Raw genomic sequence first — 24575 nt, 5'->3', positions numbered from 1 at the left:
CCATTGGCCCTGCCGTGCGTGCGTGGGCGGGCGGGTAGCGGACGCGGCGGAGAACTGCGGCCCCGCCCCGCCGGCCGTGAGGCGTCGCCGGGTCCTGCTGCCCGGCGCTGTCGCCGCCGCCGCCGCCGCCGCCGCCGCCGCCGCCGGTGGAGCGGTGAAATCCTGCTGGCCCCGCAGCTGGGGGAAGGAAAAGCTCAGCCCTGGCTAGAGGGGCAGGATGTGCCTGCCCTCCTGCGGACCGTTGCCATTGGCTTGGCCTGAGATGCCTCGAATCTACCATTAGCAAATTCTGGGATGACACCTAGGTGGGTGGGAATGTTGTTCTGCTGGAGGGTAGGAAGGCTCTGAACAGGGATCTCAGACAGACTGGATTGATGGGCCAGGAGTATGAGGTTCAACAAGGGGGTTCTACAGTTTGGCCAGAAAAGCCTTGTTCAGTGATAAAAGATGGAGGATGAGTGGCTGGAAATTGGCTCCAGCAAAAGGACCTGGCAGTGCTGGTCACCAGCAGCTGAACATGTGCCAGCGTGTGCCCAGCTGGCCAAGAAGGCCTGTGGTATCTTGGCCTCTATCAGGAACTGTGTGGCCAGCAGGACTGGGGAAGTGATTCTCCCCCTGTGCCCAGTTCTGGGCCCCCCAGTGCAGGAAGGACCTGGAGATGCTGGAGCGAGTCCAGAGCAGGGCAATGAAACTGGCGAAGGGTCTAGGAAACAATTCTTACAAGGAGCAGCTGATGGCGCTGGGGGTGTTCATCCTGGAGAAGAGGATGCTCAGGGGTGACCTTCTTACTCTCGACAACTCCCTGAAAGGAGATTGTAGCCAAGTGGGGAATCGGTCTCTTCTCCCAGCCAACCAGCCACAAGACGAGAGGCAATTGCATGAAGCTGTGCCAGGGGACGTGTAGGTTGGACATCAGGAGGACTTTCTTCACAGGAAGAGTGGTTCTACATTAGAATGGGCTGCCCAGGGAATCACAGTCCCTATAGATGTTTAAGGAAAGTCTGCTTGTGGCATTTAGTGCTGTGGTCTAGTTGACATGTTCGTCATAGGTTGGACTCAATGATCTCAGAGGAGTTTTCCAATCTAATTGGGTCTGTGATTCTGTGAAACGCAGCAGGCATAAACCATTTAATCCCAGTGAAGTAGCTGGTGCTGGTGAAGATAAGCTTACAGAAACTAAATTTCGTAGATAAGAAGTTAACATGGGGTTTCTGAGAAGCGGTGATATTACATCATTATTTTAAGCAATGTAAATGCAAACATGTATACGTTATATACCAATGTGGATATTTCCTCCCTGAGCCTCTAAAAATAAATGTACAAACATATCTATTGAGCATATAGGGTCAAGGAGTGAACTACTCTGTACTTGTCTTTTGCCTGGTTTTCATTTAATTGATTTGGAGTACTTTGGAATCATACCTAATTTCTAACAAGTAACCCATGTAACATGGGTTTCAGGCTTGGATCAGGAGTAAGAAGTTTTGAAGTCACTAAAGATTGATTCTCTGAGCCATGAAACCTTTTCTTTTCACCTGAGGCCTCAGGTGAACAATATGCTTTTTCACTTCTTCATTCCCATGAGTGTAATTAAAGCCAATAGAGGACTTTTCAACACGGAAAAAAAATAGGTACTATGTATTAAACAGAGAAACTGTTATATAGGTGGCAAATTTATAGCAAGCACAGAAAGTTGCAGCATTTGAGAAGTTAACTTGTTTATGCCAGACCTGTAAAATACAAAGTGGACTTTAAACGATAGAGGACTGAAAAAGTGGGTCAAGAATTAGGCTTCAAAATCCATCATAGACATTGCTACTGCTACTGTTGCATTGCTACTTGTAATCATACCAATGTGGGTAGATCTCTACATCAGCACAAAATGTGGCAATGCTGTGCAAGATATTTTTGATTGCTGGTTTGCAATATAGTAATTTTAAAAGGGCTTCCTAGGACTCCATGCAGTAGGCACTATGTAAGGTACCTGTGCTTATTTACAGTTGAAATAGATACTGAGAAGAAACTTTTTACAGTAGCAGTAGATAGGTCTTGAGGGAATGCAAAATACTGAAATTGACACACTTACTAGAAAGTACTACTAAATCCTGATATTTCCAACCACTTTATAGCAACCTCTTAGCTGGAAAGCAGCTGGGTACTCTACAGTAGTCTGCCTTTGTATTTCTTTCTGTTAACAAGCATAATCTGAAATACTGTCATCAGTAATTAAGATTAAGTAACATCTGTCATATTCACTGAGTGTTACAAATTTTTCAGTGCCTTCTTTGATTTCTTCCTTTCTCTGAGCTCCATGTCACTAATCCCATTCATAAAATGTGAATATTTGCCACAGGTCTTTCACACATTTGTGAGGTTTTACTCGTGCAATAAAAGCATTTTGGGGAAAAAAAATAGGAGTATGTTTAACACGTATTTTGTTCTGCATGGGAGATCTTGTTGCATCAATTTAAGCCTATGTAAAATTGCACTACCAAAAGTTGGCAAAAAACAACCCAAAATCTGCATGTACAGATAAGCTGAACAGGTCCATAATGGGAAAGAAATCCCACTTTCCTAATGAATAAAAGTGTGTGTATGTCACTGCAGCTTAAGAATTCAACTCTGAGCTGATACTGTTTATTAAGTTAAGGAATGTAGCGTTAGAAGCCTGTGATGTTGCAGGGTTTCTCTGTGGAGCTGTAGCCTCAAGGAGGAGGGAGTTTGCATTCCCTTGGTGTGGTATGAGCAGCTGGATCAATGGCTAATTGTGGTGAGGCTGTGTTCCAAGGACTTGCAGCAAAGTCCTAGTGCTGCAGTTGTGAGTCCTACTTTCAAATCAAAAGGGATAAATAATGGAGGATATTGAATAAATAATAAAGTTAATTCAGTTTTTAATAGTAGTACAAACTGCCTGAGAACTTTTCACTTTATTTTATGAGACAAAATCTAAAATGAAATTAAATAAATGTGGCAGATATGAGAAGTTTCCTAAGAATTTCCCACTGGTGTAACGAATTCATTGAACATGAGACTGAAAAAGGCTCATTTTTAAAGTTCTTTGAACACAAAGCTTTAAAGTGAGGATTTTTATCTTGGGCAGAGTATGTCTCATTAGTGAGTTTTTCAGAATATCTAATGTGTAGCATTAATATAACAAAGAAAGGGAAGTGTCTATGTTATAGTTCATCTTTCATTCTTGCTAGGGCTGGGGAAAAGGGAAAATCAATAATACTGATTTAAATGAAAATATCAAGATTTATGAGAGCATGGAAGTTATTATAAATAATGAAATTAATTTGACAAATGTTGCTTTTTTCTAGTATGTTTTTAAATGCTCTGTGATATTTTCAAAGTAAGCTGTCTTGGGCTTTTTTGTTCCCAAAGTACATTTTCATTTTGAAATTAATTTCTTTTTAACCAATGAAAATGAAGGAAGCAAACCATACACACACACACGCTCGTAATTTATCTCCAATGAAAACATGTGTCCATGCATTTTGATCACCTGAGAGCAGGTGAAGAAGCAAATTCTCCAAGCCGTGTTTTCCTTGGTTGATTTGTTTTAAAAATGATGTGGGTACAAACTCTAAACCTCAGTACTACTTTAAAACATGTTTTCTCCTAAGGAAGGAGCAGTTAAGTAACGTGTATGCACCTATATGTCTCTTCTTGTATTTCTGCAGAGGGAGGCTCAGCAGTGCTCAGAGGATACTGCTTGGACACTGAGGGATGTAACTCAGGGAACCTGATATCTTCTAGCCAGCTTTGCCCCTCCAGAGACAGCCTGGCTGTTTCTCTGCTGCACTGCCTCTCCTGGTATGTCTGGTTTCATAGGAGATAATAGAACTTACTGCAGCATGGATTGTCCTGGGGAAAACTGTGGAGTCATTGGGTACAGCAGTGAGGGGAGCTATATAAACAGAGGAGAGAATTTAGATTCTTAATGTAAGCTGCATTTTTAAATGCATCTTGGGCCCTGTGGGCCCAAACAAAAATAAACTAAGACACCTTTATAAAATTTAACTATACAAGTACAGTATTTTTCAGCTTTTGTCAACCCAGAAATCCTACTTATCCACATATTCTCTTAAAAAGCCTTGGAATGTGTACTAAAATGGAGCACCGTGTGATAGCAGATTATACGAGTTAACAAGAAGAGACTTGTGATTTGTTGCTGGTTTTGGGACCTTAGGAATAACTGAGAGAATATCTGAAATGTTAACTTAATGGACAATAATTTTTTCCATCCATAGGGGAACACAGGCACCGTGTGTGTATTTTTGCTTCTATTAATAGCATTTTGATAGTACAGCTATAAAGCTTGTCCTTGGCTTGCCTTGAAATATCATACTGACTTCACTTATTACAGAATGTTACTTTAATTTTCCAAAGTGAAGTGCTCGCAGAGCAGAAACTAGTGAGGAAAAAAATATGACCAAAACAGTTACATACACCTTTAATTTTAAAGTGCTGTCCAGAAAGGTTTGCAGCAATTTTTGCTGATGCATAAATTGACCTAGACAGTAAATGATACATGACCTTAAAAATATCTGAAGTAGCCTTGCTTGGGAATTTTTAGTAGAGAGTTATTAAATGTCAGAGTAATTTACACAAGCCTAGTTTATGCTTTTGCATTCTCTTTCCTTTTTCTCTCTGCCATGCCATCCGAGAACCATAGAAGCATTAAAAATATTTTACATATATCTCCTTCTTTTCTTCCCCCTCTTCTTATCATAGATCTTCATCTTTATTTATCATACTCAGAAAATCTCATCAAATGTGGGACTAAAATGTAGCTCACAAAGGCCTGATCCAGCAGACTACTTAAGTACCTGCATAACTTCATTGCAATGACATTTTCCATTGCTCTTTAACTGGAATTTAAAGAAAATTTTCCATTGCTTGGTGTCTGGGCATTTAGAGGAAATTGTCAGCCAAAATGGCTGAGCCATTTAGAAGAATTAGCTCAGGCAATGAACAGACTACAAGTTGCAGGGGTCTGTAGGGAGCCCTGGAGGTTCAGACCCCTGGCAGAAAACCGGAGATAACCACTGGGAGGACCTTCCAAATATTTATTATAATGTAGGCTTAATTGCACAGCTGTTGTCTAGTGATCAGAGTGAACTGCATTCAGGAGAGGAGTCAGGGTTGTGCAAGACAGCCAAGACTTATTCCTTAATCCTTAGCTGGACCAGTCAGCTTCAGTGCACTGCTGTCTGTAGACAGCTCAACAGCTTCTTCTGGAACAGGTATCATCACCTGGGCATGTCAGTGCTGTGCTGGCTCACACCAGGGAGACTTGCACTGAGGAATGACCAGGAGGAGTCTTGAGGCAGTCATCACCCATCCACCCATCAGTTATTTGCTATGTCTCTCCTTGTGCTAAGGAGCTTTCAGAGCTTCTCACTATTTTTCACACATGTCCATACTTTTACTGTTTGCTGTGGCATGGAGAATGTCCTCTCCCTGCTGAAGTGCACCCTCTGCTACCTTATTGTTAATATATGACAAGAAGATATAAACAAGTATAAAAAACTGTTCATAGAAATTACGGCAGCAAGATTTTCTTTTCTTTTCTTTTCTTTTCTTTTCTTTTCTTTTCTTTTCTTTTCTTTTCTTTTCTTTTCTTTTCTTTTCTTTTCTTTTCTTTTCTTTTCTTTTCTTTTCTTTTCTTTTCTTTTCTTTTCTTTTCTTTTCTTTTCTTTTCTTTTCTTTTCTTTTCTTTTCTTTTCCTTAAATCTGTTGATCCTGCTGTATTATAGCTCCAGGCTATCAAGTAGTGAGAAATGGTTTTTCTGTTCTGTTCTCTTAGTTTCTGGATTTTTAAAAAATCCCTTATAGGAAAACAAGTTAGAGAGTTCTTTAAAGAACAGGAAAGAATAGGATTCCAGCTTGTTTGGAAAGCCTGACAAATATTGGTCTGCTATATATCCTGTAGATGTTTTTTTTTCATCAGTGACAAAAACTGAACTGTATTTCAGACCTCGACTTGCTAAAACTCTCACATGCTACAGTGTAAATTAGTGAAGTATTTTGTCAGCTACCAAACACAAAGCAGTGGATGATCAGAAGGGAGAGTTTTTTGATCACAAATTCTGGAGAAGAAAATACGCGCTGCTTATTTATTTAAAGCAAGTTTAGCTTTTGATGATACATCTGTTCCAGGAGAATGTTTAGCCTAAACAGCTTACTAAAAAATCAGTGATCAAACTAGTATGAATTTCTCCAAACACAGTCATTCTCTGTGTTTCTCCAATATACTTAGCAATTTCTAGATAGACTATTTTAGTGTCAAGGGTTCATAGCTTGTGATTGAAAAAAAAAATTCTGTTACTAAAGTGCCTTTTTTGAGGCTTTCATTTTATAAACTGTATGCGTTATCCTTTGAGCCTGTATTCCATTAACTATAAGCCACAGTTTACACGGAAATACTTAACAGTGAAGTCTCCCTGTTCCATGTGTGTGTGTGTGACTCTTATGCAACATAAACTGCTGCTGGTTTTAATGTTGGAGTGATTAGAAGTTACCCTCTCCCAGCAGCAGTTTTATAATCACTGTATAATGATTTGAAGTCTATGACTGGTTCGTCATGGTCCCACAGGTGCCATTATTAGTTGTTTCAGTGATAAGACCAAGCTTGGACTGGATATAGAAGTTTGATTTGTAATTTTAGAGCCCTGGTTTCAAGAATGAAGGAATAGAAAAAATTATGCTTCTGATGCCTCACTTGTTTTCTGGTGGAAGAATTTCTTTCTCTGATATAATTGCTTCCTCAAGCATTCCTTGAGGAATGGCACCTTCCTTAAAGCAGGATTGAGTTCTGGGCCCAGTGTCCCTTCCAGCTTTATATGCCATGGCTTGGTGGTCCGAATTCACAGAGTGAGCAAACAAGTGCCCAGATAAGAATTAGACACCCTTTTGATTATTAATTTTTTTAATTTATTTTCAGATGGCTTTTCCTTTTGTCATGTTGTTCACACATAATGCCTCTGACTCTTCCTATGTCACACTACATCTTTGCAGTAATTTTCTGTGCTGTTCTGTCCCTCTGGATTTTACAGCCATGGATCAGAAAGGAAGTGCAAGCCCTAGCAGAAATAATAAATCCACTGCAGGTCTTGAAGGTACTCATTTCTGCAAAACAAAATACTGCCTCAATTTTGTTGCGGGCCAGAAGGGGTGATCAAAGTGAAATACATTCATTGTGGAATTGGTTTGCAAAGCCTGCTTCTAAGCCATTGCACACTCTTTCTAGATTTCTTTCCCCCCCCAAAAAAAAGTAAATAATGCAGTTGTGTCCTGACTGGCCTGTAACACTGCACCCCATGCAGCTCTTGTGCATTTCAAGGATTGTTCCCAAACCAGGCCTGTCTCATGAGAAGGACAGGGAAGCTGTGTTTGCTTGGCAAAAGGGTCACTGGATATTATGAATCTGGATACCACGTTACAGATCTGTGAAGGGCTGCACAACGTTCTACTTGTGGGTGATGCAGGGAGCCATCCACACGGTTGCTACACTGGGGTGCTGGGAATCACAGTCATCTCTCAGCTGCCAAATTGCCTGGTGTGCCCAGAAGGCTGTGGCATATGTCCTGTGACTCCAGCCAAAAGGTTGAGGTGGTTGGTCTTTGCTTTGGAGTAATATGATATTTGAAAAAATATTTTAGGAACTGTCCTATAATAGCAGGTATTCTTAATCTGTGCAATCTATCTAATTAGGTTCAACCATGCCCCATTCCTAGTCTGATTGCCTGAGCATTTCCACTTTACCAGTGAGGTTTATTCAATAAGGTGTCCTATAATGCTATTTCCTTCCTTGAGAGTATATGTTATCATTCCCAACACAGACTTAAGGATCCCTCTACTTTTTTTTCTTATTTTGACATCCGTCTCCATAGTAAAGCCCTGTGTTTTATTAGGAGTAACCTTGCTAAGGAGAAACCTAGGTGAGACTTTGGATCACATTAGTTTTATTTTTAAGTACCTAGAAGATTCTTAAGAGACACAGCAAGTATAAAGCAAGCACAATATAGGTATAATACCCATAAATTTAATACAAGCTGGTTAAATTGTGGATTCAAAAATTTAACAAGATTAGAAATAATAAGAAATTAATACAGTTGCACAGGCAGTTGACTCGCTATTACTGTCAATTCCTTTTGTCTTTGCTCATGGGGATAACAAGGTAAGAAATAACTGTTTGTTTCCTTTATTGACTGGTTTGATTTTTGAAATAAAGATGATTTTTTTTTGTCTGAAAAAGTCTTTTGTAACTTAATATTATGTTAATAAGAAAGAATGTCTTCCTGAGCCTTATTTTCTTGTTCATTTGATCTAATTAGCTGATTAATTTTTAATTGCCTACTGAGACATCTTTACCATATTGTGATTTGTGTTTTGCGTTTGCATTTGGAAAACAATGGTATGCCTGAAATTACTCAAAAATGTTGTACTGAGGTATTTCTGCAAGGGATAATTGCAAATTATGATTTCATCCTGCTTCCTAATTTTAGCACAATCCATTTTGAGTTAGTAATCATTAATCAAAAAGGTTTGCACAGTGTGGAGTAGTAAGAAGGTGTTTCAGTTAGGGAAGCTTCATGGTAGAGGGTCTGTGAGTTGGTGGTCAAATGGAAAATAAATCTCTTGGCTGTTTATGAACTGCAGTGAATGCTTCCCAACTTCCAACATCTATTCTTTTTCCCCATAGTATTGTTCTGAGATTCTTGGAATTAATGTATTAATAAGCTTAGAGGTAGAAGTATGAAGTTCTAATAAGACCAAGTGTTGATTAAAACTTATTTCCTGGTGACAGAAAATAAATCGTAGTTCTTGGCAAGTTATTCCCTAAATGTTTAAAATTTGCACCTTATTTTTAGACTGAATTATTCTTGCTATAACTTCTAGCCCTTTGATCTTGTTCTTTCTTTGCCTGCTAGATTGAAGAGCCCTCTATTATCATTTTTTGGTTCTCTGTGGGTGGCACTTGTAGCCTGTGATCAAATAATTCTTTAACTTTTGCTTTGATAAGTTAATTGATTGAGTGCCTTGAGTCTCTTGTAGTAAGACATGTTTCCTAATACCATAATTGTTCCCCTGGCTTCCTCATAATCTATGGAATTTTTCATAGTCTTTCTTAGAACAACACCAGGAACACAGTGAAATTACTAGTCATTTCACTGATGCAAAATAAGATAACACAACCTTCCTACTCCTATTTATTATTGTTCATACATCTGATGAATATAGTAGCTTTTTGTTACTCTAAAAATTCAGTCCTCTTAGCAGTACTCTAGCAGTACTCTAAAATTCATAGTAATCTGGTTACTTGTCATGTTCCCAAAACCTTGCCTCCTCTGTGGGATCTCTTTTTTCCAGTCAAGTCTTCCCTCATTAAATATGTCTCATTGTACTCATTCCTTGATCCACGGCCTTCCTGTTAGCTATACTGAAGTACCTAATATCTGGTTGCACTCACCTAATCCAGCTGTCTTCTCCATTATTTTCCATTTTCTAGTCATCTTCCCATATTGTGAAAATGTGATTTTTTTTAAAAAAAGTGAAAAATAGTCTAGGAAGCAAGAGCCAATTCCAATACTAGTGCCTTGTTCCAGTCACATAATGGTGGGTTAGACATATCTGCTACACAGTTTTAAAATAGTTTAGGTACCATTCTGATTCACTGTATCTCATTTTAGCCATCCAAAAATTAGTTTCTAATGATTGCTAGTTTTCTAAGCTCTTAACAAACAACGAAGAGAGATGGAGACCTTTGCAGAAAGAGATAGTGGACTTATCTGAAAAACCATAAATCACTTTTTGACAGTATCTTTTTCTTTTCATAGACTATAATGGGAAGATAGAGAAGTTAAGACAAGCTGCCAAACTTTTAGACAGCTATAATTACTTTGGATGAATCCCATCTCTTATGCTTTTTAGCTTTTTAGTCAAACTCTAGTGTGATGCAAAGCCAGTTCTCTTACAGGCATCGATCAAGATGGTTTCCTTTAGCAGTCCCATTTGTAATCACATCAGAAAATGGTATCAATTTAGCTTGACAAAATCTGCTTTCCAGAAACCCATTTGGATCAGCTTTAATTTGATTATCGCTTTTAGTTCTCTATCAGGTTAGTTATCACTTATATGCCTCTTTTGCTTTTTTATCAGATCCTTTTATCAAATCCCTACTTTTTTCTGCTTTAATATTGACACACATCCAAACTGTGAAAAATCTGAGGCTCTGATGTCTTAGATTTTTTTATTTGCTCCCACCCCATCTATATCAGATGGGCTTTTCTCTGAGGTAGTCCTTCAATCCTTGATCAGACATCAGGAGGTCTCTGGATGACTTAGAGCCATTTCTGATAAGATATCCTTTCTATACAGCCTGTACATATGATTAAGTCCTGCAACCTACACAATGGAGGTAATGGTTTTGAGTTTCTTTTAGTTATTTTTTGTTTTGGTTTAGTTTTTTGTTCTGGTTTGTTTGTTTTTAGTTTTGCTTTTTCTTTTGTTTAGTGCTTAAAGTGAAACATTTCAGAGATTGTGTGTTTCTCTTTCCAAATATGCATGGGTTTAAACTTTTTTTTTTAATATCTGAGAAAAGTTACCACATTTTTGGTTTTTCTTCATTTTCCTCATTTCTTTTTCTTTGTAGAATAGAGATGTCTGGAAGAAAACAGACAGACCAAGGTGGTCTGTTGCCCTCTGACTGCAGAAAGGCTTACAGGGCTGAAGAGAAGGCTGTAATCTTGTACTACTTGCATGGTAAGAGATGAAAACCAACTGATCTTTTTTTATTTAATATTGTTGCATAAGCAGAATGCTCTGGAATAAGAAGTTTTGTCTTCAAATTAAAAGAATGCTTACAGAACAAAAGCAATAGGAGAAAATGTACACAGTGGTGTTTTCCTGATATGGAGACTCCCCAAAACTCAAAACTACCTGACAGACAAGAGATACTCTTGCAAGAGTGTTCATTCAAGTCAGTGTTATCTTGGAAACTACTGGTGGCAATTGAAATACCAAAATGCTAATCTACCTGGTACCAGAGTGATGAGCTGGGAAAGCAAGTCATTGCCATCATATCCAGCCTGGTCCCTCTGCCAGATTTTGAGTAGCACCTCAAAGGACAGAGGGCCTTATATTTCATTCCAGACACTCCTGTTCATCTGTTGGAGGGATGTGTTGCCATTTTAGAAGTGGATCCTTTCACAGTATGCATCAGGATTTCCTGTACTTAACAAATGGTGGACTGCAATGTCAATAATTATAGGAATAATTTATTTTCTATAAAGAATGGATTAGAGAAATAGTTCAATTATATGTTCTTCTTTCTGGGTAATCCAAGGACAGATTTTGGTGAGAGGACAGTGTTGTGTTACCTGGTAATGATATTTCACACTGCCTAATTCTGAGCCTCTTGATAAGTGTCAGGGATCCAGTTAATGTCTAGTGAAACCACCCACTGTTGGAAGTTAATTCACCTCAGTTGGAGGTGTCTGGAATTTTCTTTATTCTCTTTCCTTAGTCTTATCAATTCCTTCATTTTTTTGCTATTGTCCGCTATTTCGTCCTCTGCATCAGAAGGAAAGGTAATAGTTTTGCAGGGGTGAGACTACCAAATGGGCCAGTTGGAGAGTTTCAGTTCATTAAGGGTCTGAGGATGTTGTTTTTTCAAAATTCTTACTTTACCAGACCAGTGTCACGTAGGACGTTTTGAGAGAATATTTTCCAAAATGCAGTTTTGTCGTCCAGAACTAATATCTTGCAACACAGCAAGCGCTTCAGAGCACTGAATAGTTACTGCTCCAGTATCTCCTACATCATCTTAAAAGAATATTGCACTGAAGCCATTTCAGATCTTTGGGACAGATCACACTTAGGCTCATTATAGGAGTTACGTAACCAGCAGTGAGTTACATTTCATCATGAAGGTATTTACGTGATTACTTCTTGGGAGGTGTTCATCCAAGTGTAAATTACTCTGCCTCAGAACAGATTTTAGCTGGTGCTGACAGCTTGGATGACTGGCACATTGTCATTTCCATAACACACCTAAAAGGAAGGTGCCAAAAGAATCTAAGTGGCATTAGTGCAGCGAAAAATTTCCAGTAAAACTTTGTCTCAAGGTGTATTGGTTAGTTTCAGTTAATATCTGGGATAAAACAGATTAAAAACTACTATTTTTCTTTCACACTATTTAGGGGGGAGAGATCTCCATTCATGTGAAAGCAATATATGGTGATACTGCCATGGTAGCACAAAACTGTGTGGTTTGTGCTTCTTCTAATGCATGCTCATCCTCTTTTCAGATGTCCTTGAACTACTCCAGCTGTGTTAATGTCATGAAAGCAGTTTATTTTCTCTCCTAGCCTTTTTGTCAGAGGTTTTGTGGAGTGACACTTCTGTGCTTTTTTTGCCCTGATTTCCCAAAAAATAGAAGGGATACGCAGTCACTCCATGCGCCAGATAGTTGTGTTCCTCTCTCTGTTAACCAGTTACAACAAAATTCAATGTAAAAAAAAAAAAAAAAAAAAAAAAATTTATAAAATTAAATTCCTACTAGTATTAGGAAAAGTGGTGGTTCAAAACAGCAGACAGATCCAATTTACTTCCACCATTCCTCTGAACAAGAGAATTGGTGCACTAGGGTGATGCTACATGTGCTCCAGAGTTCACACATTGCCAAGCACATCTCAAATACACTTTATTAGACAGAGTATAATCCAGACATGGGATACAAATCAAAGTGAACCACACTTTGTGAGTTTACAGCTCAGGAAATGGAGAGAAGCTGCTTTTCTTCTGCTCACTACAATAGAAATCCTTTTGAAAAGAACGCTGGTTCCAACCTCTGCTTTGGAAGTGTGCTGCATGTGATTTCATCCCATTAGCTGTGATGGTCACCATTCGGTCCTGTAAGTGATGATGTAATGTAATGGGGGGAAAGGGTTGTTGCCAGTGTTATCAGTATAAATCTTCCTGTGAACACTTGACCAAGAACATACATGTTTTGCAATTATGTCAGTCTAAAGAAACCAGCTATTTCCCCATAGTACTGTAGAATGATTTTGTTTATTTTATTTTTTTTTTCAAGAGATGTGAAGAATTTGCCATTTCTATATATTATAATTTTTAATGCTGGAATGGTTCATATCCAGTATTTTAAAACAGGAGGCGTATAGCCTAGCCCAAAGTTTTGTTGGTTTCACTTATTTAGCATGGCATGGTTAGGTCTTGGAACTAGCTTATATGAGGTCATTACCCTATTGATTAAGTAGTGTGATGAAAAGGGCATGATAATACACTGCTGGGAGATTATTGCCAGACACTTTGCAAACAAAGCAGCTGAAAGGGGAGCAGTTGTGAGACCTTCAGTGTGGTGTGTAATTAGCAAGCGACTAGGAATTAAAATAAAGGATACATGGCGTGATATAGTGATTATGTGCAGATAAATAATGTTTTGAATACTCCCTCTTGGTAACTCTAATGAGAATACATCTTAGTACAGGAAATGTCTGCTGGGACTACACTATCCAGAATCCTTAAACAAGCTGTGCAGTAAGTTGTCCCCAACAGTGATAAAAAAGCATGGATGCAGTGCCGTGGATCTGCCTCTTCAAAATGTTTCTCTTTCTTTTCTTTGAAAAATCACATACTGGTGTAAGGAGTGTTAGAGAAAAAACAGTACATCTGTGCTTTTTCTTTGGGATGGAGCACTATTTCTTAAAAAAACTACAAACAATCTTTTGGGGGACAACAACTGGATTTGAACAGGATAGGTTTTGAGTGGGAAATATCAGTCACTACAACATGAAAGGGTTGTCTAAACCTGGGATGTACAGGCAGTACCAAACTTGTGATTCTTGCACTCAGCCTAGCTTCCCCTCTGTCCCTCTGAGGAGCACGAATACTTAAATGTTCCTAAATTAAATCAGGGCATCTGATTTATTCTGTGGCATGTGTTTCACCTCAGCAACCCTTTCAGGCCTACAAATCCCAACAGATCAGAGGCTTTTCAGGCAGCATCTCAGTTGCGTAAAGGGGAGTTAAATGGAAATTTTCAGAATAATGCACAGACCAAATTTAAGGAGAGAGAGATGGATAAACCTTGGTAGATATCTTTCTGGCCATTTCTTTGCCCAGTTTCAAAATCCTTCCAGTCATGAAATTCATCACAAGACAAAGCAAATTTCCGAAATAATATTAGGACAATTCTTCAGAGCTGTTACCCATGGTGTTATAGATATGGGAGGGATAGCTCCTGTCTTAGTGTCTATGAAAAATTTCAAGCTGCACATTAAATAGGCAAAGTTAAACAGCCACAGCAGCAGTAAGAGTGGGAGAGAAGAGGGCACCAGGGAAAAAAATAAGGGAAGGGAGAAGAGAGGAAAAGAGAAAAACAGTCCTTTTGTGGGGGCATGCACCCACTCAAGGCAGAAGGGTTGAAGCAGCCATGGTGAGGGCAAAGTAAATGGGGAATACTCTGTCTGGCTCTATTAACCTTAATTTTAATTCCTCTTTTCTATTTTTCAGCTTAAGTAAGCAAGCATATAGCCATGTTTATATAATAGCTGGAGTAATGAAGATGGAATATACCAATTTGGGGCTAATTCTTGCCCTCAGGAGAGCACAGGCACTGCAGCTGTGGCCAGCCCCTACCAAAAAGGAGTGGTGAGGAGAACAGCTCCTTGTATCTGACTTCCCATTACATCCTCACCAGGGACCACCATAGTCTAGCCTTTAGAATAAATAGATTAAGTTAATTTTTCCATCTGTAGAGTTGGTTTAGCAGCTCTCAGCACTGGTTCAGTTGTGCTCCCACTGAAGCTAATGAAGTGATTTCCTTGAGAACAGTTGGACCCAAAAAGCCCATTTATAACCTTTCTCAGATATTGGTGTTTGTGTCTTGGGACTGTCTTTTGTTCTCTTCCTATTTGATATCTTCACCTTCCAGATCATAACAGGCAGGGTTTTCCTCAACCTTATCACAATGCTGTTACATACTTACAGCCATACTATCCCTTGATTTGGAGGCGTGGGAGAAACATGCAGCATGCCACATTTGACCACATCCTCTGAAACTGAGGTTGTGGTTGAGCTAATTATTTTCATGGCTGGAAGAGAACAGACAATGCTGCCTAAAGAGTGGGAAGATATGTGTCTGTGTGAGCCTGTGTTTGTGTGGTTATACCATCTGGGAAGAGCAGAGCCACATATACTTCCCCTTGGCTTTTATTTATGTGCAAATCCCCAGTAAACATGCAAACGGTGAAGTCTCATTTCTCTGCTCAAGTCCTGCGTTTGTCTGAGGGTTGGAGTGCTGGGGATTGCATCCTGCTGCAGAAACCCTGCCCTCTGGAATTCCTGTTCTTCATTCCCCAACTGACGTTTTTTGCTTCTGTGGGCAGGGGGGAAGTTGCCCTTCCTCTGCATTTCTTGTTTTTGTTACACAAGCAGTATGAGGTACCCTTTATTTATAATCTGAACGTTAGGGATGTTGGGCCAATCTGGTGCTTCCAGCTGGCTGAACGCGTCCTAGAGCTTTGGATGCCAGATATAACGTAATTTATTGTGGAAAACAGCAGGGGAAATACACTTCTCGCTATCAAAGGTTAATGTAGAATATCAGCAGCTCTTCAGCAAGGGTACATGTATTGTTGGATAGTTTGTGATTATGTGTCTCTTATTAAAATAGAAAAACAAATTGCTTTCCTTTTTGATGCTGCTGGGTAGCCCCTTCTTTTTCCCCTCCTTCCCCTCAGTTATTTTAACTCCTTCATTGCATTTTGCAGTTTTCACAACTTTCCTCAGGGAGAAAAAGTCAATTGTACTTTTTTGTTTGGCATGAAACTCAGCAAAATAAGGGGGATTTTTTTTTTTTTATTTTGGCTTTGTTTTAACTAAAACACTCATTTCTGTGCCAAGACAGAGCAAAACTGCTGAATTAGCCAAGGCTATAAATTGAACTGGTCCTTTTACCTCTAGAAAATATTAAAGCATCCTTCTGCCACTGATCTGGCACTCATTGCTGGATCATGTGCTACTATTAACGGGAAATCGGGGAAGTACATTATCACTCCAGTGCTGTCATTACCAGAGGGTTTCACTGAACTATAGAGTCAGGAAAGTGACAATGGAAAGACCAGAGAAAAATGGTATACTTTGAGCAAGGAAAGGGACGCTTCAGACAAAAAAATCTGGAGACACGTTAAGAATTTGCAAAGGTACCCAGCATGGAGGTAAGCGGCTGCTTTTAAAGGGGATGCATTAGGTAAAGTGTCCCATTATTCTTCAGGTTTAGAGATAAACTGGTGTAGATTTTTCTAATGGGCTCATTTGATCAAATCTAGAAGATCTGAAACCTGCCAAGGCAAGATTGAGTCAGCCTGGAATCTAATGAGGTTCATTCTGCACCAAGGAAAACCCAAAAGAGAGATTTTATTGGCAACTCTTTTTCTTCCCACTAGAGTAAGTGCCCTCTCAGGGATTCTTCTACTTAGGAAAGGTTTTTTTAAACATCAGAAATACACAATGAACTGCACTGATAGTTCAATTTAAACAATATAATGAAAACATATAGAATGATAAGTTAGTAAATATTGTGGTTATTTAAGACATAAACTTATTACTTAGTCTGAGTGTTGCCAGGTCAGTAGGTGGGGGAGCTGATTTCTTCCTGCAAATCCATGCTGAATTCACCAGTTCTTTTGTCATTAGAGCCATAAGGAAGACTTAGGTGAACATTTTGTTATAGTTCACAGTCTGGGCTGCATCTGACTTCCATTTTATGGGATAAAAAAAATGACAAATAATACATAAATTCAGTTTGGTTTGCTTTTCCCTTTCAAAGTTCTCTAGAGACCTGAAATAATCTTTCTGACACCCATGCAAGGTAAGCGTAGCTATCAAGTTTTACAGATGTGGAAACTGAGGCACAGAGAGGTTAAATAGTGCCATTTGAAAATATAGGTGCCTAAAATGAAGCAACTTGAGTCCATGATCTTAGCAGAAGCTCCAAGCTCCTGATTTCACTAGAAAACAAGTATGCTCAGGATATCCATGCAGCAGGCCCTGAGTGGATGTGCTTAAATCAGCTGCAAAGCAAATGTCCCCCAGGTATGGTTCCCCAGCTTGTGCTCATACCACTAGACTGGAGCACTCGTGAGTGATTGTCAGGACCTGCTTGCAGTTCCTAGTCCCGTTCAGGATTAGGGAATCTGACATTTTTTATGATATGAGCATTATATTTGCTCTCAACTTACCTGCTCTTAGTCAAGTCTCTTAATTCTGTACCTGCATTTTTTTTTTTCCTGGGTAAGAAGTCTCCTTAATAGGCATGATGAACTTCGCAAGAAAACCTCTTTAGCAACATAAAGTATATTTTTGGTTTTATTTCTTAGGATAGGCTTCCCTCTGAGAGTTACTCACTAAGCCACATATTTGCTCTGCTCAGCACTATTCTAGTTGAAATATTTCTTTTTTATTTAGTCTTATGCACAAGTCTGACATTCCCTTGTTGCTACAACACATTTGAGTAAGAGATTGAAGCACCCAGGGAATCCAAGATTATGCCCAGAAAGCAAACAAACAAGCACTGGTTTCAACCGTGTTTTTTGGGGGGGTTCTGGTTGGAATATCAGCACATTCAAGTTTTCAGCATGTCCTGAGCCCTGACTCTGCATAAAGCTCAGATTGTTCTGGGTGTCTGAAGGCAGCAGTTCCTGTAGGTCAAAACAAACATTTCCAACCTGGGGCTCCCAAGAAGCAGATGTACCTTTGAAACATTGGTTATTTTCACTGAGCACTTATTAGTTTGACTTAATACAATTTCTGTCAATTCATAGTCTCAGTAAATTAAACAATATTGAGCTACTATTTCACAATTCTTCGGAAGTCATCTATTCCCTAAGCTACAGCAGAAAAGAGTATTTCCTCGTCCCTCCTCCTAAGTTGTTTTCAAAGAGATTTCAAAAATCATTCAGATAATTAGACTTTAGTGCTGTGAAATTTTATCAAAGAGCACTCTTTCCCTGGACTCAGAAATGAACATATTTTGCCAATCAGATAAAACTTCCCAAGCTTTTTTCTAGCAGCATGCGTGGTTAACTTGATCTTATTGCACTGTAAATGATTTTGTGCTACAAATAATTTTTTCATAGAACCTCTTTGTTATGTTGGGTGAATTCTGGAAAGATTATTTGTAAGAATATTTGCAGGAACTTTACAACACAGTGTAGTCCTCAATGAAATGAAAATTACTTAAAAAGGTTTTTTTTTAGTTTAATAAAGAGAATGTAAAATGGAAAGGACTGAGGGAAATATTTAGGTATAGTTATAATTATAGTATAGTAATAATTTCTTCTGCTATAGTAATATAGGAGAAGAAATACCTATTAAGCAGAATAATGTCTGTATACCAACCCCCCTCTTCATTTTAAATTGTATATATTATTTTAGCTGTTATGAATCTGTCCTTCCACCTTGTGAAAGCTGACAATTCTTACTTACAGCCTGAAGCTAAATACTGCAGTCCCTCAAAATGGAAGATTAAACAGGCCAACAGGTTTTCCTTGTCTTTTGAAAAAAAATGGAGTGTCATTTCTTCTCCCTCCCCTTTGTGTGTTCCTCCACACTGCACACCGCCCCCCCCCGCTACATCCCTACTGGTATTAGCAGCTTTTCCTCCAAAAAAGCACTAGATGGTGCCCCTTTTCTTTGAGAATGACAGAGCTGGATTCCCAAGGGACGCGCTGCCCTGCCGGGAAAAGCGTCGGACACAAAAACTTGGAGTGTCTCCTTGTCCCTTAATATGAGTCCAATATAAGTCTCTTTTATGTCTTTCAAGTCTTCAAACCTGAACTAGATCCATCTTTAGAAGACTCTCTTGTTGCTGTTGGAAAATGAGTCATGACTTCAAAGATTCATGGGCAGTAAAATAATTTAAAAAAAATAAGGTTGTAAATCAAAAAGGAGAAAGAACAGGGTATGTACCTTCCACTGTTTTCAGTAGCCCAGCACTGCAACATCAAAGAACATTTGCATTCCTTGCTGAAAACTTTTCAAGTCAGTGATCTTTAATTAGATACTAGTTGGTCAGTCTGACTGATACTAATTTGTTAATTTTATTATGAACCTTAGCCTTAAGCTTACTGAGCAACTGTTTGAAAACAAAATTCATACTACATTTCAATATTTCTTTCAAAAAAAGTGCCAAACAGGGAATCTGGCCTAGGTTTGTATTCTGCATGTTCTGTCAACTTACTGTATATCTTTATAAAAAAATAATTAGTAGTTATGTTCATCAGATTGTTACCTAGCCATTGAAATTGGAATGAATCATTGGCTAAAAGGATATTACCTACCTGTGTCTGTATTTCTTTCTGCAAAATAACTGTTTACCTGGTACATGTCATCTTTGTATTTAGGCGGTCATTATATTCTAGACCCTTAACAGAAGAAACAGATAACATGACATTGAAACAAATTCAAAATCAACCACAAATAAAATGTTTGCTTATTAGGAAGGAAAGTTGAGGCAGATATCTAACCTCTCATTGTGAAAACCCTAAAAATTAACTGAAAAAATCCCACTTACTTTAATCTGTTTATTTATGCATTTGAAATTGCATAAAAATAATCATTCTTTGAAGTGACCTAAGATAAATTAGTCCAGGTTTTAATTTCTTCCTATTTTTGTAAATGGTCCTTAGAAAATTAGGTCCATTGGCATCTGGGAACAAAAATTCAACTGGGAAAAGAAGCTCTAATATGAAACAGAAAGAATTATTCCCATGCTCTGGCTGCCCTGTCATATGTCATGACATGTGGCAGGTTGACTGCTCATTAATTCTATTTATATCAGTATGATAATACACCCCACTGAGCACACATGTGTTAAAATATTCATAAATTATGTTTAGTGCAAGCAGATATACATTACATGCCAAAAGAAGACTATTATTTAAAGACAAAACTGGTAAACAGTCAAACGTGGAAAAGTCTTTTTAATGTTAGTCCAGTACGCTGTGTATCATCAAACTCACATTTAATTGCCTTTACTTGCAGACTCTGTCTCCAGCAATGCAATATCCAATGTACCTTTATATTTTTTAACAGCCTGCAAAAGAAGCAGCTTTTACTGAAAGTAATTGGAATTTCAGCAATTACTGTAAATGTCATATTATCTCAAAGCAGTTACTATAACAATTTGAAATATTTAAAATGAAGCTTTACTTTGACCTGCACATATTTCAAGGTACTTTTACATAGCTTAAAGCTCTACTCTAAATATTAGAAAATTCAAATGTGAATTATTTTTGAAGGGAAATGCAGTTTAGTCCCAATATAGTCGATAGTAAATTTTAGGCAAAAATTAGCCAAAAATAGTTAATCATCCTTGCTCAGGATGTTTTGTGTTACATATATCTCTATCAATATTTATGTCTATATCTATATATGTTAAACTTTTTAAAGGCCTTTTAAAACAGTAAAATGAAAAGTATGTTTTTACAGGTAGCTAATTTTGCATAGAATGTGAAAATAATCTCAGGATATTAAAACAGATATATCCATCTTAAAATCAGTTTGTTCAGCATCAAAATGCTCTTCTATGTGCAATCAGTTTTGAATTTCCCCTAGCATTGGATCAGAATTATTAGAATATTTAGACATTCTTTTTTTCTGGTAAGAAATAATTATGGATTATGCCGAATTCCTTTATTTAAAAAGACCTTTGAAATGATGTTTTAAATTTAAAAATGCATTTCAGAACTTCAGGAATTATCACAAATTATCGTGAACTAATGGTACAGGTGTTAAAATCCCTGCAAGTTGGAAAATTATTAACAGAAGGTATGAAATAGTACACATTTATTTGCAGTTATTGTGATAACAGTTCTCCTACTAAGTAAGCACAAACCAAGCTGGTTTTGATATCCTGTTAGTGCTTCACATTTGGAAAATAACTTCAAAATTTTTTAAAATATCAAATGTAGTGGGGACAGAGAGAAGGGAAAAGGGGATTACTTCATAGTGAAACTTTGAGAAGATATACGATGAGATTTGGAATTTATATATATCGCAAAGGGCAAATAATTACCCTGTTTCTACTCAGTTTTAAGAGACCTGAACAGGGGCAGGATGACGTGACTGACTCTAAAGCATACATAACTGTTCTAATCACAAAACCATGCTAATGCTTCTAGCAGCAGTGAAGCATGGTGACTTCTGATAAAGGAGGAAGAGGGGGCACAGGAGCATAATCTTACAAAGTCGTCTCTTCAGCAGATTTGATTGGAAAGATGGTTTGCCCAGGTGTTTGTGGGCAAAAATGTCACCCCTTGATTTTGGCTGCATTGCCAAACTCACCAGCCCAGCTGATGGTTGCCCTGGTTGCCCAGCTATACAAGTGGTTCAATTTTAACCATCAGTGAAATGGTTAGAAGGGATTGGGAATTTTCTTTTTCTTTGATAGAAAAGGCTGGCTTGAGGAAACTGAAACTTTTTTTTTTTTTTTTTTTTTTTTTGCAGGCAGGTATCAATTTCAAAGAAACTTTCATAAGAAGAGATTTGTCAGCTGTCGGATGGAATTTCTGGTTGAAACCAGAAGGAGATGGCAAAGTTGGAGTATCAGGTAGCGCCACGATGGGTCAGGGCACTCACCTGGAATGTGGAAAATCAAGGTTCAGGCCTGGAGACTTGAACGTGAGATTTACAGAGAGCCCTGAATGTGGCTTTTGAGTTGTTTGCTTGCTGTGCATTTAACTCTTTATGTAAAGTGGAGCCCTGCTAGTGAGCAGGAGACCTTGAGACCTGATGTGTCCCTGATGTGTCGGACTAGACTAAGACCTGGGGCAGTCTGTGGAAAATGGGAGAGAGTGGCAAAGCAGGCACCACTGAGTGCTTTACTTACCCACCTTTTAAATACTGTCTGCTCATCTCTCATTCTTGTGCATGAAATTCAAAAAGTCTTGGTCCTGGTGAGGAATGGGAACATTTCTGAAATCTCATAATAGCTTTGGAAAATGCGAAACCTGCTTCTCCCATCCCACTGCTATCCTCTTTGCCATAGAAACAAATTGCAAAAATCCACTGAATTCCTGGGAGCAAACTGTGACTCATAAAATGATTTGTCAATTGCTAGATAATTTACTGGATTTAAGGTTCATTGTAAGTATAAAAATTACAGTCGCTTAATAGGACAGCTTTTAAAAATAAAACACTTTCTGAATTATAAGAAACTTTGTAATAATATAAACAGGGCTTTTAATCTTGGTAGTGTTAGTAGCAAATTATAAACAACATCTAATTTTATCAGACGATAACAGTTGTAGTTTTTATCTTCAAAAACAGGTTGTGAGTGCTTGAGGGGAATAATTCTTCATAGCAAAAGCTAAGTTAATTTTGTGTTGTCTTATGTTACTGGCAGGGAAACCTTTCTTTATTTAGTTCATCTCTTTTTTCTGTCTGTTTTTTTTCTCTAAAAAAAGAAGTAATTTCACACAGCAGTTTATTTAAATACAGAAAAAAATCACATTAGAAAGATCTCTCATTATAAGCTTTCTGAAAGTTTGCTATGCACTTTCATGTAAAACTTGGCCTCAGTACAGAACTGCTGTACAATCATTTTCATCTGAGATTTGAACATATTGGATGAACTAGAGCAGTTCTTTCTTCTATCCTGTCATTTTTTTTCCCTTGGAAATGATGAGCATATGGCAACCACCCTTACTGGATTCTCAAACAACAGGAGGGACCTTATTTCGATTCCTACATCCTGTCATCAGTGAATCCCATGATATTTTGTTCTTGCAATGCTAAAGATGTGATTCGCATTTGCCATAAGGACAGAGCCTAATGTGATGCCATTTTACCACAGGAGCCCTCAATCAGTTAATTAAACATGATATAAATCACTGCATGTATTTGTAAAGTAAGATTAATATGGCGAAGTCGGAGTAATAAGGAATCCTCACCATTGTCTGAGTGTGAATCACTGATACTAAGATTACCCTTTTTGAAACGGGATATCTTTGAGTGGGTTTTGTTGGCTTAATCCCTCAGACTGCTTTGTGCAACTTGAAACCCAGACCTGTCATCTTTAGCCAAAATTTCAGCCATAACTTCCCCAGCTTTCACCCAATCATTTAAATCAGCATTCATAATACTTAGAAAGATCAAGCCTTTCAGCATACCACAAGGTTTCTTCATACCACCTGGGACATTGGCACCATGTTTAATAAATATTTCATTTAATTTCATCATGGAGATTCTTCTTTTGGGTTTTTTTGCAGGGTACCCACAGCAGCACATTATATCACTATGGTAACTTAGGTTTACAGGCCTAATAAAAGGGTTTTTTCTTTCTTGAAGTGCTGTGGAGCCTTATTAAACTACAGCAATTACAGACACAAAGATAGGTGCTCTAGAAAGATCAAAGCCTCCTAAAGACAGCTCTCTAGGGTTCTGGAGCTCTATTTGAAAAGCATGCAGTTTACAAAGTAGAGATTTGTAAACCCACAAAACCTATACTTTGAAAATCCTGCGTTCAAATAATGCTAAAGGTCTGATATTATTATATATGGAATCCACTTTAGCCACTCCCTTTTGACATGAAACTTTGAACCACTCTGAAAGAAGTCTCCTGACAGACGGGCATCCCATGGCACTATGTGCATCTTGTGGCACGGTGTCTTTCATGGAACACTATTCTTTTGTCACAGAGCACCAGGCCTGTGTTTTGCTGTTTTAAAACACCAGACAGATCCTGCATGTAGTAGGCAGCCTTGAGCCTTTGTATTTCAGTTAGGAATGTATAGGAGAGGAAAGAAAAAGGGAAGAAAGGATGCTATCATTGTTTTTGGACTGAATTCTGTGTTTATCAGGGCAGTGAAGACAGAGGTCAGGGTAGAGGCAGATTCAATGAAAGGAAAAGGTGCCTCCTCAAACACAACCCTATGCTGGAGGTCTTACAGTGTCTGAAGAGAGTCTCAGAAGCATTATGCTATCAAAGGAGCTGGCAAAATGATAAGATACAGTCAGAATTCTAAAGTGCTTTCCAGCATTCATAGACTTTACTCAGAAGGTGCTTCCATCAGCTTGAGACAGATATTGATAGCCTTACTATGAGTGAACAGTACAAGTGGTACAGGTTTAAAACGTTGGAGGGTGTCCCATCTGGGATTGGGATGTCTGGGGGTAATTCAATGTCAAAGAAGTAAGCTTCCATCCCCCAGCTCACTCAGGAGAATATGCTGCCATTGTGCCATCTGCTCCTTCACCAGAAAAAGGAGAAAAGTGAGAAAAGATATGGGTGCTTCTTGCCTCTTCCAGTGCAGTTGTGGTGCTGGATGTCAAAGATCATGAGCAGAGAGTTCAGAAGGGACTCCAAAAGCCAAAGGGGAAAGAGGGGTACTTGGATGCCAATCCCTTTTCCCCATGTTACTAGCAGGAAATTGTCTGAGCAGACTAAGTGGTGGCTTAGTCTAAGTGCCACATGCTCACAGACTCTGTGAAGTGCAACTGATGGAGTCCGTGCACCTGCAGAAATGGGTGATTTGTGTGGGCCT

The 24575-nt window shown here is 38.5% G+C and overlaps 1 protein-coding gene across 8 annotated transcripts in view; it reads left to right on the top strand.

Moving 5' to 3' along the window:
* The window catches only part of LOC148224178 (uncharacterized), a 470521-nt gene that overhangs the window by 152735 nt on the left and 293211 nt on the right, over nt 1-24575 (top strand). For 4 of the 8 annotated variants that reach the window (XR_015802136.1, XR_015802134.1, XR_015802137.1 and 1 more), the window contains exons 3-4: nt 10661-10770; nt 21538-21640. Coding sequence is in view for 1 of the 8 variants with exons in the window: in XM_088160982.1 (XP_088017108.1) it covers nt 295-305; nt 10661-10770; nt 21538-21640 (224 nt within the window). In the remaining 7 variants the exon portion in view is untranslated. Of the gene's footprint in view, nt 1-148; nt 306-3683; nt 3817-10660; nt 10771-21537; nt 21641-24575 lie in introns of those variants that run through there. The other 4 variants (XR_015802132.1, XR_015802133.1, XM_088160982.1 and 1 more) reach the window with 2 other exon arrangements.

The sequence above is a fragment of the Sturnus vulgaris genome, chromosome 3 (assembly GCF_052056855.1).
Source record: "Sturnus vulgaris isolate bStuVul1 chromosome 3, bStuVul1.hap1, whole genome shotgun sequence".
NCBI lineage: Eukaryota > Metazoa > Chordata > Aves > Passeriformes > Sturnidae > Sturnus > Sturnus vulgaris.
This window is presented reverse-complemented; position numbering and strand designations above follow the sequence as displayed.